The following is a 20,871-nucleotide window of genomic DNA, read 5'->3' as shown; positions in this document are numbered from 1 at the left end:
TTAAAATAAATTTTATTAGATATTTTCTTTTGCAGTAGTGGATTGACTTCTTATAGTTCCTCACTTTGATAGTTTCTTTTGCTTTCTCTTCTACATTAATGGATCAGTCAGCTAACACTTGGCCCACCCAGATAACCAGGATCATCTGCCCATTTTAAGGCCAAATAATTAGCAACCAGGTGACTAGGTGATTAATTTCTTCTTTGATCTTAATTGACCTTTGCCACGTAATATAATTGTTTATAAATTTCAGGAAATGAGATTTAAAACCTTGTGGGCGAGTCTCTGTTCTGCCTCAATCTAGGTTTATTTCCATGCAAAGAGTAACCATTTGCCAGAGGAGTGATAGACATAAAAGTGACTGATTTGAAAAGTATAGCTGAAAAGAAACCATTTTCTACTGTATAGACTATAACCTGAGATTTTATTGTGTTCAATTTCATGGAAAGCTGGTTGTATTTTAATGGTTGTGCATATGAAACACTTAATATTTGTGTGTGTTAATGTGAGTACTTGTGTAGTGGTCAGAGGAGAATTTCTAATGTTGGGTCCCTATCTTGTTTGAGATGGGTTGTCTACCTCACTGCCACATATGCCAAGCTAACTGCCTGTGAACTCCTGAAGATTCTCTTATCTCTGGCTATGACCTCATCTCCTTGTAGCAGAACTAAGATTACAGGTGTGTGCTACCACTCAGCCTTTATATTATTCTGGGGATCCAAACTAATGCCTTCATACTTTATCCATTAAGCTGCCTTCCTAACTTCAAAAGGTTTCTTTCTGACACAAAGAGAATAAAACAAAACCTATCCATTTTCCAAGTGTTTTCTGAGAAAATAAAAATGAAATTAATTTATGAGGGTTGAAAATCTAACTAATTGAAAAGGGTAAAGTGAAAGTTATTCTTCCAGGTACCAGGTCACAGTACCCACAATATGCAAATACCCATGAAACCTAAGAGTATTGTGATTAGAATATATATAGAATAAAATTGTCCTAGACTCCCACATGGTTCATGCATGTAAAAAGGTACATATGTGGGTACCTATATTTAAGAATTCACCATGCTTTTTTACTTATATCCCTTACTATGTGGCAAAGGTTGTGCTACTCTTTTTTTCCAACAAACAAGTTTTGGCCATTTTTAATTGTATTTAGAGCGTGCTAGTCTTTTAATAAACATTCTTTCCATTTTATTTTTATAGCCTGGTGTTACAGATGACAGAACAGACACTTGGAAAATTCAGGGACTTCACTAAAATCACACATTTTAGAGAGAAGCAAAAAGCGTCATCAGAAAGAAATGCTAAAGAGCAGAGGAAGGTCAGAAAGTCAGAGCTGGTCTGTTCGTGCCATTTAGAGACCACGGGAGTCAGATGGGTATGGGGAAATACTTTGTAGCTGGTAAAGAAGGGAGAAGGGTATATTCACCCAAGTAGGCAAGGGAGTGGGCAATGGGATGACTCTTGAATATAAATATATAAATGAAATTGCTGAAAGAAATACATTTAGGCCTGGACAGCCAAAGTCAAGAGGAATAGATGTTGGCTTAAGCATCACACTGTACATAGAGGTGAGATGGCAAGGGGTGGACATCTAAGCAACAGTCCTTTATAGCACATTAGCATCACCTGAGAGGCTGTTGGAAATGTGATATTTTCATGTCCCACCCAAGACATTCAGATTCAAAAGTTTGTGTCTTCATAATTCCTTAAGGGATTCTGATATATATTCAAATTTGAGACCCAACTTTTGTTTTCTTTTATTAGACATTTTTATTGGCAACATGATAGTAATCCAATGTATATGCATGAAACAATGAACATAAGGCAATAAGCATTTCCATCTTTTCAAATGTTAATAATTTTTATGTTTTGTAAACTTTTTGCTCTTTGAGTCATCTTTAAACTTATAGTTTTCTGTAATCAAGCTACTAAATGTTTCTACAGAAAACTACACTTGGAGTCCTTGATATGAGATAAGGACATTTAGCCCCAAGTCTCATGACCTGAACTTGATGCCTGGGATCAACATAGTAGAAGAAAGAACTGACTCCACACCTATGAAATTGAATATATGCACACAGGCACAACACACACACACACACACACACGCACACACACGCGCGCGCGCACACACACACACACACACACACACACACACACACACACACATTACAGAGAAAGCCATAACTAATTCCTCATATCTGTTATGGCACTCTTAGTATGACTTGTTTCTGTTCCATTCTTCATTTGCATGTCCCAGTCTCTAGTGACTACTGCTGAACTCTGTTCTTCTATGATCCTTGGTCTTTCTAACTCTAAACTACTTGTTTACTCCATCAGACAATGCTGTACCTGTTTTAATGTCCTTGTAGCCCTAACAAGCTACTTAAAGGTCACATTTGAAGCTGGTTAAGGGTCACATTCTGGTGAAAATCTGTAAGCATGAGATCTAGAAATATTGATCAAATTGATGAATAAATGTAAAGGATGGGTTAGTGAAAGAGCTTAAAGTTTGAAGCCCTATAAAAGATATTTTGGCTTTGTGCTTTTCATACTTTCTTAAATGTCTTAAAGGTTTCTTATCAATATACCAGGGTTTGCCATATTGCTTGAAAGGGTAGACATATGACCTAAGTAGGTTACTGAATCCCTTGTTGCAGGCACAGATATGAGTCTACATATGCCTACAAAAGTGTTCATGTTTATATCTCATAGCCAATAATTGCAGCAGATGCCTATGATTAAAAATAGAAATAGAGAAATTTTGTTAAACAAAAGCACTCCTAACAATGGGAGTAGGAGAGGGAAACATTTAAAACTCTATGGACTAAAAACCCCTTTCACAGCAACTCTCTCTCTCTCTCTCTCTCTCTCTCTCTCTCTCTCTCTCTCTCTCTCTCACACACACACACACACACACACACACACATTTTTCCTCTCAGGATATTCTTGAGCATATCCCATATATTGTATAAAGCCCAGGTGAGGAAGGGCTTCCAGTGTTTTTTAATTAAATGGCTTCTTTTATGGTAATCTTGAAGTAGTTTCTTTTCTTCAATTTGTATTATTCTGTTATGTCTTTAACTATGTCTACTCTTTTCCTTCCCAAACTACCTAGAACAACTTGAATTTTATTTTTGATAGATAGGGGATGTTTACCATGATTCGGTGAAAGTATTCTGTTGTTAAAGCTAATTTTAAAATGTGGAAACCTAGAGAGGACGAACAATATTACCAATCTTACCCATGTATGAACCCTGCCAGTTCAAATAATGACCACCCTGGCAAGACATAGCGACTAGTGCAAAAGTAGAAACAATGTTAAGGGAGCAACCATCTCTTTCTGATTTTATTTAAATCCAATTCGCAATATGAAATACAAAGTTGGCATAATTTTGGGGACTGGGTACTGAGGCTAGACCAGTCCTAGGCCCAATGAGAGAACCTACTTCTTTTACTCAGCTAAATGTACATAGTATTACACTAACTTGTAATGACTTATCACTATACCCATGGATTATTACATCTTCTCAACCTTCATCAGAGAAGCTTCTATTTGTAATAGTGATTAATAGAGAAACCCACAGCATGTCAAGGTACTGAACAAAATGCTTATCTCTAAGCACAGAATTTATGTAACAACCCCTACTCCCAAGTCTCAGAAGTCATTGTAGAATAGGGCAGAGAGATTGTAAGAATCAGAGGTGGATGATGACTACAAGAAAACAGTGTTTTCTGGACACTGCAAGACAGTTATACAAATGTGTTCACAGTAGTTGAGACAGCTTGTCCACAGCCTGCACAACATCTAGAAGACACAAAATTTCAGATGGAAAATGGGGGTAGGTATGAAGTTTCAATCCTAGCTAAAGAGTATTTGCCAATTGATAGCTGCTAGGACAGAATTGGATTTCTGTATAAGTGCAGTCCCCAGTGCATGCATGGTAGTGCATATATGGGCAGTAAAAATGGGACTTGATGGGGCTTAAAAATAACCAAGAAGATAGAGTTGAGTCAGTTGGGAAGAATATATGGATCTGAGAGGAATAAGGGAAGGGGATGAATATGATTAAAGTACATTGTACAAAATGCCCCAAAGAACAAATAAAATGAAAATAAATGTGGAAACCTAGTTATCTTCTAAATGCCACTAGTAAAGATTCCCCAGAGGTAAAATAACAAGCTAACTATCGCTGTGGGGTCTTCAGAAGCATAACCCAAATGTAAAGCTAGAATTGTTGAAGCATACTTTTTTCCTTTGCATCTTAGTTACTTTTGTTGCTGTGAACAGACACCATGATCAAGGAAACTGGACATAGTACTACCGGAGGATCCAGCAATACCTCTCCTGGGCATATATCCAGAAGATGTCCCAACCAGTAAGAAGGACACATGCTCAACTATGTTCATAGCAGCCTTATTTATAATAGCCAGAAGCTGGAAAGAACCCAGATGCCCCTCAACAGAGGAATGGATACAGAAAATGTGGTACATTTACACAATGGAGTACTACTCAGCTATTAAAAAGAATGAATTTATGAAATTCCTAGGCAAATGGATGAACCTGGAGGGCATCATCCTGAGTGAGGTAACCCAATCACAAAGGAACTCACACAATATGTACTCACTAATAAGTGGATATTAGCCCAAAACTTAGGATACCCAAGATATAAGATACAATTTGCTAAACGCATGAAACTCAAGGTGAACAAAAATCAAAATGTGGACACTGTGCCCCTTCTTAGAATTGGGAACAAAACAGCCATGGAAGGAGTTATAGAGACAAAGTTTGGAGCTGTGACAAAAGGATGGACCATCTAGAGACTGCCATATCCAGGGATCCATCCCATAATCATTTTCCAAATGCTGACACCATTGCATACACTAGCAAGGTTTTGCTGAAAGGACTCAGATATAGCTGTCTCTTGTGAGACTATGCTGGGGCCTAGCAAATACAGAAGTGGATGCTCACAGTCAGCTATTGGATGGATCAGAGGGCTCCCAATGGAGGAGCTAGAGAAAGTACCCAAGGAGCTAAAGGGATCTGCAATCCTATAGATGGAACAACATTATGAACTAACCAGTAGCCTGGAGCTCTTGACTCTAGCTGCATATGTATCAAAAGATGGCCTAATCGGCCATTATTGGAAAGAGAGGCCCATTGGACATGCAAACTTTATATGCCCCAGTACAGGGGAACGCCAGGGCCAAAAAAATGGGAATGGTTGGGTAGGGAAGTGGGGGGGGGGAGGGTATGGGGGACTTTTGGGATAGCATTGGAAATGTAATTGAGGAAAATACATAATAAAAAATATTTAAAAATTTAAAAAAAGAAAACATTTAATTGTGGGCTTGGGTACAGCTTCACAGGATTAGTCCATGATCATCATGATAGGGAGCAAACAGGCATGGCTCTAGAGCTGTAGTTGAGAGCTTTATATCTTGATCCATAAGTAGCAGAGAGGGAGGGAGGAAAGAAGGGAGGGAGGGAGACAGAGAAAGGGAGAGAGACAGAGAGACAGAGAGACACACAGAGAGAGACAGAGAGAGAGAGAGAGAGAGACAGAGACAGAAAGAGACACATAGAGTACGTGTACTGGGCCAGTCATGGACTTTTGAAACAACAAAGCCCATCCCTAGAGATATACCACTTCCAACAAGGCCACACATCCAAATCCTTCCCAAACAGTCTACTAACTGGTGACCAAGCATTTAAATATATAAGCCTATGGTGGTCATTCTCATCCAAAACACCAGAATTTACCATAAATTCATACTACTTGTATTAATAAAGTCATTACTTAGTCTCATGTATTCTATGCTGTCATCAAACTGAATAGGAAGCCAAAGATGTCCTTGAACTTCTGATCTTCCTTTGTCTGTGTCCTGTGGTATTACAGACATATTCTATTATGCTAAGTTTTCTATGGTGCTGAAGATTGATCACAGGGCTTTGTGCATAGTTTTTAAATACTTTACCCACTAAGGTACATCACCAGTTCTAATGTAATATCTTCAATAAAAATTAAGGCAAGTGTTCTATCGGTTTACTATGTGCCAGTCACCATGTTCACACATATAATTTTATTTTATTTCTTATAATTTTCCTATAAAACACTGTTTCACAGAGAGTAGAACTTATATTTGGAAGGATACTTTTCCAACTTTGCATTATATTGAAATGTCAAAACTGTGATTTCAATCAAGGACATCAGACACAGATTCCAGACTCCTTGCAACGTATTTCAAATATTATTGCTCATAAAAAAAAAAAAACCCAAAAAGTTCTGTAGCTCATATCAAATTGTGTCTGTTGCTATTATTTTATTTTATATTTTTTTGCTGTTGAAATAAGATAGATTTTATAAGCTATACTATAGTTTTTGAAAAGTTATACTACATAGAAACTATCTATTCTTAAAAAATAAAATATATATTAAATAATTCCTTACATTCAAGCTTGCCAAACTATGGTCTATGGGCAGCTGCTTAAAAATATGTTTCAAGTGACTCCCAAGAGAAAATCATCAGAAACATGCAGAATTTGTGTGAGAGGTGTTAACTACTTCCACTCTCAGAGAAATTTGTGAATAAATATTATAAGCCCGGAAATCTTGTCTCGCTTGCCTTCTGTAGTCTTTACTGTGTTGACTTAAGAGCATCTATAATGACCTGCTTCTTGTTATGTTTCATGAGTCAGAGCCCAGGCCTTATCCCTTCCCCTCCCTCCTTCCCTGTCATAAATGCCTTAGAGCCTGGACTTGGATCTCAGGTTAATGGGTTTGGTCACCACCTTCTCCCTCCAGCTTCAAGGTCCACATGAGTGTTAGGCAGGTAAACCTAGGTGCTGCTGTGAACCAATCCAGCTGCTGCTTAAGTACTGCGTGTTTCTGAGGTAGCTGAGGCTGGTAGCTCCTCCCTTCTCTTTACTGGTGTTTCTGCTTCACTTGGCCTACGCTGCAATTTGCAGGGCAGCTCCTCAGTGGCTGACTAGCCTTAAAACCTCTAGTTGTTTATGATTCAGACTTTGCCCTACCAGCTCAGTGGGACTTTCTGTCTTATGAAAGTCCTCTTTCTTGGCCCCTACTCCAGGTGCTTCAGGTTCGGGGCAAAGGAAGTGTGTAGAGCTGGAGTGAAGAAGACAGTCTGCTCTCAGTGGAGATCTCCCCAAGGCAAAGTAAGAACACCACGTACTAGATTATCATCTTACCTGTACCCTTCGTGAGTTTGGGGAGTCTGGTGAGTAGAAATAGCCCCTCTCAACAGGGCGTAGCATATTCTTCACACATTCTTTCCTTACATTTCTTTCTCAGCTGCTCTTATTATTTAAAAGGTGACTTCATAGAATCATAGACTAGTGACTTTTACAGAGATGAATGGCTTCATATCTGCCTTAAGACCCTCATCATACAAATGGAAAGGACCACAGTGAAGCAAGGCCCTCGGCTAGATCCAGCCAGCAAATTATTGCCAATACCAGAAGACCTAGGTCGTAGGTCCTACTTAGTCCAGTGACTTTTCACTGCCTTTTCTTTGCAGAAGAGACAGAAATGGTGTGGGCTACAAAAATTAAAAAAAAAAAAATCCAGAGTACAGTTTAAATTTTAAGAGATCTTTGTGGCATTACTATTGTCACTGTCATTATCAGCATTTCTACCACCGAGTTACACAACTTGTCCTCCCATTTCTTAACCCAGGCAATTGGAATCTGCCCGTGGGCTTTGGCTGGCCACACCAAAGATGCTTTTTCATCCCAGCTCAGCAAAGCCAACTAGCAAGCAACATAAACAGCCCACCTCCTTGTAATTCCTCCGGAGATCCTCACCAGGATTTGGAAAACACCCGGATATTGTTAAAGAACCACCCCGGGTTTTGTACCAAACCGGCGGGAACAGGACATTCCAGTAGTTTAGTTTGTGGAAAAGAGGGCACCCAGCACTGTCCCCTCCCCCTTCACTCACCCCAGTAATCCCCGCCAGACAGGAGTCCTAGATTTGATTCTTGGGAAGAGCTTTGTAACCGTGTTTACTAAGTAAACAGGTCTGGCAGGCTCAGGCTGGGGTCTGCAGTTCAGCATTGATGGGCCGCTGACATGAATTTGGAAGGAAGAAAAAGAAAGGAAGGAAGGGTTTTCTTTAACAAGGTAAGCTTTCTCTTTTGAAACAACCTCACTGGTCTTCCTATCCAAAATGCTTATTCAGTTAGGTTTAGAAAAGTCCAGGGTCACTGGGAGAAAAAGTAGGTGGACTGCAGAGTTGGAGGAAGTTTACTTAGGTGCACAAGGAAATAACAGGAGACAATAGACTGCCTTCCTTTTGTTCCTCTAGCCAAAATGGCCCGAATCACATTGGCCCCACTGTTTTGTGGGACAGTCCTGTAGTCATAGAGAATAGTCCATTTTGCTGTCTAAACAGCCTGCTCGTTTTCTGGCTCCTAGGTTGGGAAGTTTTGTTGAGATCATGTAACTGTAAATTCCTTGAACAGGAGTTGTAGCCCTTAGCTACAACTATATTAGGTTTCATATTTTTTTTCACACAAGGTAGGCACAGATTCAATAAGTGCTAATTGAGTCACACTAAAATATGAATTATTTTAAGAGTATTTAGTGTATAATGAACAAAACCTTTATTAAGCATGGATTTAAATTCTGCCTTGTTGGCTGCATGATTTTGAACCAACTATTTCACCACTGTGGTATGAGTTGTCTAAGTTTCTCACCACCACACACGCACATAAAAGTAGTTTCTAAAAGTTTTATAGATAGATATGAAGGATATAGTGGATTCAGTTTCTCATTACTGGGTGTCTGCTATTTAGTAAACAATTTGTATATTGCCTCAGATATTCTTGATTTGTTTGAGTCTCAAAACAGTCCTGTGAAATGATAAGAATCCCCATTTTGAGGATGAAAAAGCAGAGGTTCACAGAAGTGAAAATAATTTACTGACACCTCTTACAGGCGAGATGGAATTTGAATGAGGGTCATTATCGTCAATTTGTTTTCTATCAACAGAGTGACAAAAAGTTCAGAAAGCAAGGAGCCAAACTGAGAGGCTGGCGGTGGGGCTTGCTCACTTTAGATAGTTCCGAATTCCTATTCATTTTAGTGATTTTCTGTCTAAGATGAGCTGTTTAAAGCCAGTCTAGTTAACTAACACAAGACTAATGGGAGGGGAAAAAAAAGAATCATCACATTAAAGAAGTGACTTGCAAGTTCTAGAGAAAACCTTCATGTAAATTTCCATGATTCATAAGGATTGACTCAGAGTACCATAGTATGCCTAGAAAGTAACTGAAAGGAAGGAGAGGTTTGATTTTCTCCTCAGGTTGAAACAAGAACTTGGTGTACATGAATTAAATTGCAGTGAATTCCAGGTAACTGCTGAGCTTGTCCTTGCTCTGAATGGCTCTTCCTTTTTACTTCTTACAGAGATTTCCCTTTTGCTTTTACACAGCACTCATGCCCACCTTACTTATCTCCTGTCTTGTTTTTCTTTTCCCACACCAGTCCAATTTTTCTCTGCAGGCCCACCAGCAAGAAACATGTCATAGCCCTGATGAAAAATTTACACAGGGATTTCATGTCTTTCATCTCATTGGGTCTTCATAAAAAAAAAATTGAGAGGCCCAAAGTATAGATTTTCACTATTTAAAAAATAAGATTAGTCTCAGGAAGCTACATAATTTGCTTAGTGTCATGTGACAAATGAACAGTGAAAGCAAAAGTGGATTCTCAATCTCTCTCTCTCTCTCTCTCTCTCTCTCTCTCTCTCTCTCTGCTTGGATACTTTCCACATTTTCATGAAATGTCCAAATGGTTCTAAAGAAAGTTTATGGATTCTTCCTCTGCCCTTAAAATGTATGATAAAAACCAAAGCAAACAACATCAATGACAACTTCAGGCTCAAGGCAGAAAGATAGGAAGTCAGTAATTTAAAGAAAGAAAAGCTAGTACTTACAAGCTATGTTGGTAAGTTCCAGATATAGTATATATTTATCTTATTCATTTAAACAGTATTAACAAGTAAGTTTATGTGACTTTAAATTTCTAAATTCTGGTTTCTTTAATAAACACACACACACATTCACACATATGGAGAGAAGAGCGAGCGAGCAAGCGAGCGAGCGAGCGAGAGAGAGAGAGAGAGAGAGAGAGAGAGAAGGAGGAGGAGGAGGTTAACTTGGAACTTAACTATATAGTCCAGATTGGCTTTTGAGTTCTTGATCTTCCTGCCTCAACCTTCACCTCCATGAGTACTAGGGTTATATGTATGTGTCATCATAACTGCCCCAAGGACTAGCTTACATTAAGCCAAGTTTCTTCCATGGACAGAATGTCAGCCTGATATGTGTACATTTTATGCCAATGCAAAAGTGCTTCTATACTTTGAATGTGTTACCCAGTATCAGAACATTAGAATATATACATGTCTATCATTATCATAAAGTGATACGTTTTGGGCTAGGAGTACTTTCTTTGTTTGTACTATGACTTGGATTTGATTGCTAGGAAAAGAAAGAAAGAAGAGAGAGAACGAGAGAAAAAGAGAGAAAGGGAGAGGGAAACAAACAAAATTAAGTTTGTGATAGTGCTTGGCTTTATGTTCAAATCTATTTCCTCAATAATAATAGCCATGGTTACTTTCCATAACTAACTTGTGTACATATGCAATTTTATTTGCACTTTATACAGGTATAGTCTGTTCATTTAATCTTCACAATAACTCTATGAGACAGCAAACAGTGTTAAAGGAGAAGATTCTGGTGGATCCAGGCTTTAAGAGGTGTGAGTCCAAAGCCTCTGCCATGCATGTAAAACATGGAAATCAAATCCATATCTTACATGACTATGAGAAATAAGGTCTCAGATATGAAAAGTATGTCATAAAGTACAATTGTTAGGTTCTATATTCTCCAAACTTTGGGAACACTAGTCACCATTTCCAACTTTGAATACTTGTTCATCATATGATAATGGTCTATACTAAGTCTTTCCAGACCTTTCTAAACTTATCATGTGAGACTGCAGTAATGGAACATTTACCTGGAATTGTTTTCTCTCTAGGTAAATAAGCTGAAGGCATAACTGCTTGTACTTCTTTGAGAAGGAAGTTTGAACGAAGTCCAGTGTACACGCAGAAGTCCACTGAAAGAAGGTCACTCCTTCAAGGCTGAGGGTCCTAAGGAATGGATAAATGTGTTTCCAGGCATAGTATTGTGTGTAGTTACATGTGACTGTACCTGTGTTTCACCAGTAAATGTGAGTATTGGCATCTTGCGAGAGAAATGATTCTGAGAACAGTTTAAATACCAAAATTTTCAGTTGCACACCATTGTTTTCCATTAGATTATAAAATTTCCATAGCTTTTACCATGTCAATACTGTATAGCTTGGCTCTGTATGTTTCATTGTTTTATAGATTAAAAAAAAAAAAACCTGGGGTTCATTAAGGTAAAAACAAAAAAAGTGCCTGAAGTCACTATTCAAACTACTGCTAGAAGTTAGTCTGTAGCTAACAGGTGGGGACATGCATGCCTATTCATTTCTTTCACTTTAACAGTAGCTGTTACAGCCTGCCTACTAGGCCCTCTGCACTGCATCTGCTAAGAGCTATATGGATACCTGTGTTCTGTGACATCCAGTCTCAAGGATTTTATAGTACAATGCAGTAAATGAAGGCAATTTCCTAGGAGACTGCAAGATACATTAGCAAACTCTAGCTAGGAGAAAGAAGGAAAAAGCCAGCCAGCAAGACAATAGGAACTATTTCCTGTGCTCCAAACATTGGTATTACTAGGGCTCTTTTAAGTAATATTTTCTGATTTGTTCCTCCAAGGTTGATACTAAACTTACGTTACACGTGAGTTTAACATAGCTGTTAAATAATAACCAGGTTATACAACCAGTCAGTGGGGCAGACAGGTTTCTGCAAGAAGTTGCTCCCCCACCCCCAAAGACATGCCTGTCCTTACACATAGGGCTTTCTGCCAGACATAATATGGAGACTGGGGTTTAATACTTACATGATTGCTGTGTATGGAAAAGCCTGAGAGTTCTTTTCTAAAAAAAAGTCTCTAAGTTTGATTTTAATTAGAGGAAGTATCTGGGCTTACTTAGGGTAAATACACCTTTGTATCCACATGTGAATCTGGGCATCTTTTAAAATATTTTGTGGTAGTAGGGTTTGGATTAATTAACTAATTAATTTTAAAGAGTTTCTTTGCTTTATGTGGCCCAGGATGGGCTTGAATATATAAACCTTTTGCTTCAGTCTTTTTGCCTCAACCTCCTGAGTACTGAAATTAGTCCTTCACCACCACACCCAGTATAGACTGAATTTCTAGTTTGGGGTAATAGTCCCTATTACTTATTCTATGAGTTGAATATTTAATGAAACAGGTTGTTTCATGCACTGAACATGGTGTTTTGCCCTTAGTCATATCTCACTGAAACATAGTTATTATCATTATTATGATTATCTCCTTGTATGATTATCTCTCTGTTTCTAAAGCAAACATAGCCACATGCCATTGCATATTTTAGAATGCATGCAGTTTTTCTAGCTATGTCTGTGAATATATGCAGAGTTCCCCAACATATACATGTGAGTGTACAAATGCATTTTCGTGCCCACATCTTAGGTGCTGGAAACATATTTCCCGGAATTAAATTCCAACTTTAACTTCTGTTGACTAAGATGGCCTTGGGCAAGTGACTTTACATCTCTGTTTTCCAATTCCTCCACTATACCATGGGGAATAATGGTATCTACTTCATAGAATGGCTGTAAGACTTAAAACTTTTAATTTGTGTTATATGGTTAAAATGATCACACCATAGACAAAATAAATACCAATTTATTGTTGTTATTCCAAAGGTGACTGTGTCTCTATGTTGACAATATGGCTACATGTGGATGTAAATATGTAAATTTGTGCAATTATTTATTTATTTTGGTTTTTTGAGACAGGGTTTCTCTGTGTAGCCCTGGCTGTCCTGGAACTCACTTTGTAGACCAGGTGGCCTTGAACTCAGAAATCTGCCTGCCTCTGCCTCCCTAGTGCTGGGATTAAAGGTGTGCTCCACCATGCCTGGCCTCATTTGTGCTTTTAAGTAAATGCATGTGTATATATATGAATGTATGTTTGTTTCTGGGTTTGGCCACTATGTATGGTATGATTTAGTGCCTTCTGTCCAGGTTCAAGAATTCTAACCTTCTTGCTTAAAACACTGAAATAAGAGGCTATAAAGCTGAGTATGGCAGTGAATCAGGGTGAAGTGAGTTTATGTACAGAATTTGGAACCAGCAGAGAATTTAAGATGTTCAAACAACTTCCCTTACATACTTTCACTTTTTTGCGCTATCTCATTTTTTTTATCATTTTAAAGGCAAAAATGAAACATATACAAAATGTCTGTAAATCCTATATTGCTCAGCATATTTTCAGAAACTGAACACATCCAAATAAATAGAATATAGATAAAGGAACAGAACATGACCTCTTCCCTTCCCAGTCACTGATCTTTGCCTCAAGGGTGAACATTATCTTCATTTTTTTTTATGGTGTTAGGGATGGAATCCAGGAACTAATGTACAGTGTGTAGTATATATACAACTGAGCTGGTTTTTCACTTGTCTCCTTAATTCTTGTAGAACAGATTCATTTTCTGTAATTTGCCCTTTACCTGAATGAAATCATAGAATATGTATGCTTTTGTGTTTTTCTTTAGAGTTGCATTTATCAGTCTGCCCATTGTGTTGTGCATAGTCTTAGGTTGTTCATTATTATTGCCATTCTGAATTCCATTGTGTAAATAAAATGCAATTTACTTAACCATTTCAATATTGATTGACATTTTGGAAGTTTTCATTTTGGGTCTATGAATATTCCAGCAAATATCTTTTGATGTTTTCTCACATGTTTCTAAATATGATTTATTGATTATGGGAAGTAGCTGCTATGAGTCATTTATTTTTGCTTAAGGGAAAATAGACAAAGGAAGAATTACTAACTTTATTAAGATACCAAGTCAGTTGGTATAGTCTGATCATGATTCTGATGACTGTTTCCTGGTTTGAGGGTCAGAGTACATTCTTTCTTCCATATTGCTGAAAGAACAGAATTCAAGTTTCTCTTCTGAAGGAAGCAATACCTGATTAGCAGTATGGGTAAATTTTTAACTTTGTTCTCTAACAGCCTACATATAGAGGTCACTGGATATTTGTTGGACTGAAAGGAATCTAGAGAGGTTTTAAAACAACAACAACAAGAAGAAGAACAAGAACAACAACAAAAATCTTAGGTTAACTGGGTGCATGCAAAATTATTTTGTTCTCTTTTTATCTTTTTTCCCCTTCAAACCAGCAGATTCCATTTCCTGTTTCTCAAAGTGCTGTGGGCCATGAAGGCAGGCCATCTTCTCTGGGCTTTACTGTTGATGCACTCCTTGTGGTCTCTACCAACTGATGGGGCCATTCGAAACTACTACCTGGGCATCCAGGATATGCAGTGGAACTATGCTCCCAAAGGAAGAAATGTCATCACGAATCAGACATTGAACAATGACACGTAGGTTTCATCTCATATATTATTAGAGGTTGAGAAGGATGAGGACATTCTTGTAGTTCAAGAGCTGGTCTTATGGGGGTTCTTTCTTTGGGTATAATAGCACCCAGCTTCTAGACTCTTTGGACCACACATGCAACAACAGATTTCTTAGAAACAAAGTTGACTCAGGATCCAACTTCCCATCCCAAGTTTATTTTTCAGCAATGAAGCACCTTAGCATTTTTAGATTCCTATCGATAAGTACATATTTCTTTGCATCTAAGATGGGATTCATAATGCCAATCTATCAACAGCTATTTGGTTTATTTTTTTAATGAAAGGTATGTAATATTTATAAGATATGTATAGTGAAATGACACTTTTGTACACTGGTAGAACTACCCTAATTCTATATATGTGAAAAAGTCTTACAAGTAAGGAAATGACAGTAACAGGTAGACAAGAGCTCTAGGAGAGATACCATACTATATGTCTACAAATATGTCATTCAATTCCTGAAAAATCTCTAGGAGGCCTGAATATCATCACAATTGTGATATGAGGATAGAACCAAAGATCGTGTACACTCTACCACTGAGCAACATGTAAACATAGGCAGTCTCGATTTCATAAATGAGAAAACAGGCTCATGAAAGTCAAGTGACTCATCTAAATTCTATAGCTAGTAAATGGAGGATCTGGGTTTTGGGGGTTCAAATATCTGTAAAGTGGATGTGTACATGGTTCTGTTTTTAACCATTGTACCCTTCACATTAAAGTTACCTTTCTTCTATTCTCTTTTCTTCTTTTTATGCACTCTATCCTCTGATCTTCTGTCCCCCTTCCCTTCCATCTCTCTCTTTTTCCTCCCCATCCTCTCTCTTTCTTCCTTCCTTTCTTTTTCCCTTCCTTTTTTCCCTTCCTTCCTTCCTTCCTTCCTTCCTTCCTTCCTTCCTTCCTTCCTTCCTTCCTTCCTTCCTTCCTTCCTCTCTTTCTTTTTCTTATATTCAGAGACAGCATCTTATACTTTATACTATTGGACAGGCTGTTCTGGAACTCACTATGTAATTCTTGCTATGTTTGAACTCATGAAAATCCTCCTGCTTCAGCCTTTCTAACAGTGGGAAGGTTTAACATTTCTTGATCTTAGAAACTGGTTAATGCTTCACCAAGAGTAAAAAGAAAATGAACGAATGTATTATAGCATCTTTTGCAATGGTGGCTCATTTATCTCTCCAAAGCCCAGTTTTCCATCTCAATGTACTAACAGCTTTATTTTTCTCTTTCTGTTTTCAAAGTCCTGGTAGACACCTTACAACCTCATATATTGTAGGCAAGTGTTCTCTAACATTGAGATGTATGATTAGCATAAGCTGTTTTTTGATACAAACTATTCATCCAGCTTTGAAGTCAGAACTGTTCTATTAAATTTGCTCTGAAAGAGAAAAAATAATTACTCACCTTAATAATTTCAAGTAATAGCTGTGAGCTTTGGTAATTTTCCAGATACTATACTAAAGATTCTTGAAGTTTTAATTTACTTTTTCTTTCTCACTGTTATAAGAATCAAATCCAAGGCCTTGTGCATGTTAACCATGCACTTTAACACTCAAGACCTAGAATATAAAATTCTTTTTGTCACCATAACAACTTTGTAAGTCAGATACTATGATTACCTTTCACTTGGAAGATGGTGAAATTATATACATTGAAGTTATCTGGAAGATGGTGAAATTATTTATGTAGAAGTTAAAGCAGCTTGTCCAATGTTTCAAAAATCTGAAAAATGGAGCAGATGACATTTAATCCAATATGGCCTGTCTCCAAAGCCTGCAGTCATGACCACCATGATCCTTTGCTGTTTCTATATAGCAGCATGAGATTAATGGTTATATGAATGAGAGGTTGGCTGTTTAAAAACAGTTGTTATACAGCTGGTTGTCTCTTTGTCAGTATATATTTGTTTGAACCATGTAAGAGTGACTCTTTGGATGTTAAAAGTTGGCCATATTTCAGAAATTTTGTATGCCTCAACTTCCTACTTCACATATTTTCACAAGGGCAATCTAATTCCATTTTTTTCTTTAGCTAGCATTCTCTGGGGAAGAAAATTCTAGTTGTTTGAAGATGGTAGAAAAGTTGCAATTCTTTCTTGTATTTTCTCAGAGTGGCTTCCAGTTTCCTAAAGTCTGGCAAAAACAGGATAGGAAGTAGTTACAAGAAGACTGTTTATAAGGAATACAGTGATGGCACATACACTGAAGAAATAGCCAAGCCTGCCTGGTTGGGCTTCCTAGGACCACTGTTACAGGCTGAGGTGGGGGATGTCATCTTGATTCACCTGAAGAATTTTGCCAGCCGACCTTACACCATTCACCCTCATGGTGTTTTTTATGAGAAGGACTCAGAAGGTAAAGCTACCTACCTTTCCTTTCTTCTATTTCTATGAAGTATTGCTTTTCCTTTACCACCATCTGAGAAAGAAGAGCTTGGAACAAGAGTTATCCCTTTCTCCATTTTCTTGGTCTTTTGAACAGAATCTTGTTCTGTTCTTGAGGATAGTTTAGAACTCATGATTTTCCTTCCTAGGTCTACTGAGTGCTTGGATACTATCATACCCAGTCCAAAATGGCTCCCCTTTCCTTTCCTTTCCTTTCCTTTCCTTTCCTTTCCTTTCCTTTCCTTTCCTTTCCTTTCCTTTCCTTTCCTTCCCTTCCCTTCCCTTCCCTTCCCTTCCCTTCCCTTCCCTTCCCTTCCCTTCCCTTCCCTTCCCTTCCCTTCCCTTCCCTTCCCTTCCCTTCCCTTCCCTTCCCTTCCCTTCCCTTCCCTTCCCTTCCCTTCCCTTCCCTTCCCTTCCCTTCCCTTCCCTTCCCTTCCCTTCCCTTCCTTCCCTTCCCTTCCCTTCCCTTCCCTTCCCTTCCCTTCCTTCCCTTCCCTTCCCTTCCCTTCCCTTCCCTTCCCCTTCCCTTCCCTTCCCTTCCTTCCCTTCCCTTCCCTTCCCTTCCCTTCCCTTCCCTTCCCTTCCCTTCCCTTCCCTTCCCTTCCCTTCCCTTCCCTTCCCTTCCCTTCCCTTCCCTTCCCTTCCCTTCCCTTCCCTTCCCTTCCCTTCCCTTCCCTTCTCTTTCCCCTTCCCTTTCCCCTTCCCTTTCCCCTTCCCTTTCTCTTCCTTCCTTTCTCTCTTTCTCTCTCTTTCATTCACTCTTCCTTCCTTCCTTCCTTCCTTTCTTTCTTTCTTTCTTTCTTTCTTTCTTTCTTTCTTTCTTTCTTTCTTTCTTTCTTTCTTTCTTTCTTTCTCTCTTTCTCTCTTTCTCTCTTTCCTTCCTTCTTTCTTTGCCAACTCCGTTATTAAATACTCCCCAGGACCATGGAGACTAGACAGGTTCTTACCTGGGATTCGTAGAGTATGTACCCAAATTACAGTAGCCAGGGGCTTATACAGAAATAACCCACAAGACTACTTCCTGCATTCATCTAATCAGGGGCAAGCATATATCTTGATGCACTTCCTGCCTATGTACCTCTCATCTATGTGTAGTCAAGCACCCATTCTGTGGAAATGGTCAAACTATATAACATTTTTTACTTACTGATTTACCATAACAAAACTTTACTCAGAGTAAACATAGCTGTGTATTAATATCAGTACTAATACATCCATTGTGTACTTTGGACACGATATTGCATGTCTCTGTGCTACAGATTCTATATGAGGAATATGAAAACACAAGTCCTTTTTATTATTACAAGGAACTATTTGAATTCCTATTCTACGGAGCATTTGAATATGCTTTTGAGAAAAAAGTTCTGTGAAAGTAATGGAATGTTATTCTGAATCCACAGCCTTCCAGAAGGTCTATTTTTTCAAAGAGGGTGCTCAGTTTATTCTTTAATATCTTCTAACATTTGAGGCACAATGGCCTAAAACAAATATTGCAGTTAGTGAGAAAATTCAATTGCTAAGTCAGAAGCTCTTGTTTGAGATAAAGCTGCAGAGAAAAGGAACCAATATGTACTGTTGAAGGGAAGGTTAATTAGTATGGCCATCAGGTAACAATATGCAGTTCCTAAAACTAGAACTGTATTACTCCCAGAAATCCCATTACTAGGTATATATCCAAAGAAAATGATACCAACACGTTGAAGAGACATATATTCCCACACTCCCATGATTATTGTAACACTATTCACAATAGCCATGTTATATAATCATCTTAAATGTTCGTCTACAGATGACTAGACAAAGAAAATGGTGTATTAGACAAAGGATATGGGGGATAGATTTGCAAGGCTCTACTGTGTTCCATCCCCAGAACTACAATATATATTGTATTCAAATATGCATATACACATTAATATATTATGCATACATATACATTAATATAATATATTAATATATATTGCATTCATATACAATGAAATATACACACACATATTTATGTTATTCAACCTTAGGAAAAAAGAGAAATATTTTGTTTTATGACAATATGGAATTATCTAGAAGGGCACCATGTTGAGTGGTTGAGTGAAGTAAACCAGCTACAGAAAGATAGATGCCATATGATTTCATTATGTATGGAATCTAAAATAGTTGTTATTATAGACATTGAGAATAACAGTTATCAGAGGCTGGGACAAAGAAAATATAAGTGTGGGGAGAGATTACTCAAAATTCAATGTCACAGATAGCTTTGGTGTTCTGTGGCATGCTAGGGTAGCATATAAGTAACAATAACACTTTGAAAGTCATAACAAAATAAATATTACTTTGGTGATACATACCTGTTATTTTTGCACTTAGGAGGAAGAGGCAGTAGGATAATGAGTTCCCTGTATCAAACCATCAAACAACCTTTTTACTGAATCAAAATTGTTAGAAGTGATAATTTTTAATGTAAAGGAATAAAATTACTTTCAGTTTTATTTTCCCTACAATGAGAAAGTAAGTCCACTTATCATTAAGTCGATTTTAAGCTAAAGCTCTCTGATTGTTGGCTGTATGCATTTCAAAGTGAGTGCTTGAAAGGAAGGAGTCCCAATACCCTCAGACTGAGTCTCCTTATATACCCAGGCTAGTATCTTAATTGGAGATCCTCCAATCTCTGAGTGTTAATAGAACTGTACTCTCATGACTTTTTTCTGAATGTAGCTCCTGCCAAGTGATTTCTATTTTTTCTCAGAAATCTTATAGTTATTTTAATTTTACTTAATTTTATGCTTTAAAAAGTAAATTATCAAATTCATCTCTCATCACTCATCTCCTCTCCTCTAATACCTTCCCCATCCTCACACTGCTATTCCTTCTTCCCAACTTCATGCGCTTTCTTTCTTTCTTTCTTTCTTTCTTTCTTTCTTTCTTTCTTTCTTTCTTTCTTTCTTTCTTTCTTTCTTTCTTTCTTTCTTTCTTTCTTTCTTTCTTTCTTTCTTTCTTTCTTTCTTTCTTTCTTTCTTTCTTTCTTTCTTTCTTTCTTTCTTTCTTTCTTTCTTTCTTTCTTTCTTCTTCTTCCTTCCTTCCTTCCTTCCTTCCTTCCTTCCTTCCTTCCTTTCTTTCTTTCTTTCTTTCTTTCTTTCTTTCTTTCTTTCTTTCTTTCTTTCTTTTTCTTTTTTAAAGATTGGTGATTCCTTTTTATTTGTTTATATATATATATATATATTAATTAGGTATTTTCTTCATTTACATTTCAAATGCTATCCCAAAAGTCCCCCAGACCCTCCCTCCCCCGCTGCCCTACCCACCCACTCCCACTTCTTGGCCCTGGCATTCCCCGTACTGAGGCATATAAACTTCGTAAGACCAAGGGGCCTCTCTTCCCAATGATGGCCGACTAGGCCATCTTCTGATACATATGCAGCTAGAGACACGAGCTTTATTTCTTAAAGTCAACTCAGTACTTCACTTAGTGCTATCAGTATGTGCATACATGGAGGGCCATTGACTGGAGCATTAGTAGCCCCACAGAGGCTACATTCTGAAAAAAGTAGACTTTCTTCTTCCGGAAGCCATCATTTGCCATTATCTCTTCAAATAAGAGTAGAACTTCATGATTATCCCCCACTCCATCCATGCTTGCATTTTGCCTGGCTTGATCTTTTGTGGATCTTATGCATTCCACTTCTACCACTATGAATTTATGCATGCAACTGCCTTCTGACGCCCAGGAATATCTCTCAAGCCAACAAAGAAGGCTTTTCAGTAGTACGTGGCCATCAATACAGAGACCTACAACAGATCAATACGCAGAGAAGTAGGAACTGTGGAGTGCTCTGATCTAATCGAGACAACTATATTATATCCTATCCGCCAGGGTTTAGGAATCAG

At 38.0% G+C, this 20,871-nt stretch overlaps 1 protein-coding gene across 5 annotated transcripts in view; it reads left to right on the top strand.

Annotated features, from left to right (window-relative positions):
* The first annotated feature begins 7,039 nt into the window (after positions 1-7,039).
* The window catches only part of Heph (hephaestin), a 109,710-nt gene continuing 95,878 nt past the window's right edge, over positions 7,040-20,871 (top strand). For 2 of the 5 annotated variants that reach the window (XM_085838108.1, XM_085838104.1), the window contains exons 1-4: positions 7,911-8,148; positions 11,071-11,265; positions 14,376-14,576; positions 16,722-16,966. In XM_085838108.1, coding sequence (XP_085694234.1) covers positions 14,410-14,576; positions 16,722-16,966 — 412 coding nt within the window. In that variant the 5' untranslated portion in view covers positions 7,911-8,148; positions 11,071-11,265; positions 14,376-14,409. Of the gene's footprint in view, positions 7,245-7,910; positions 8,149-11,070; positions 11,266-14,372; positions 14,577-16,721; positions 16,967-20,871 lie in introns of those variants that run through there. The other 3 variants (XM_085838107.1, XM_085838106.1, XM_085838105.1) reach the window with 3 other exon arrangements.

This window comes from Mus caroli, unplaced genomic scaffold (genome assembly GCF_978045245.1).
Source record: "Mus caroli unplaced genomic scaffold, Mus_caroli_1 scaffold_5, whole genome shotgun sequence".
In the NCBI taxonomy this organism is placed as follows: Eukaryota; Metazoa; Chordata; class Mammalia; order Rodentia; family Muridae; genus Mus; species Mus caroli.
The sequence above is the reverse complement of the archived record's forward strand: the minus strand, read 5'-3'. Positions and strand labels throughout refer to the sequence as shown.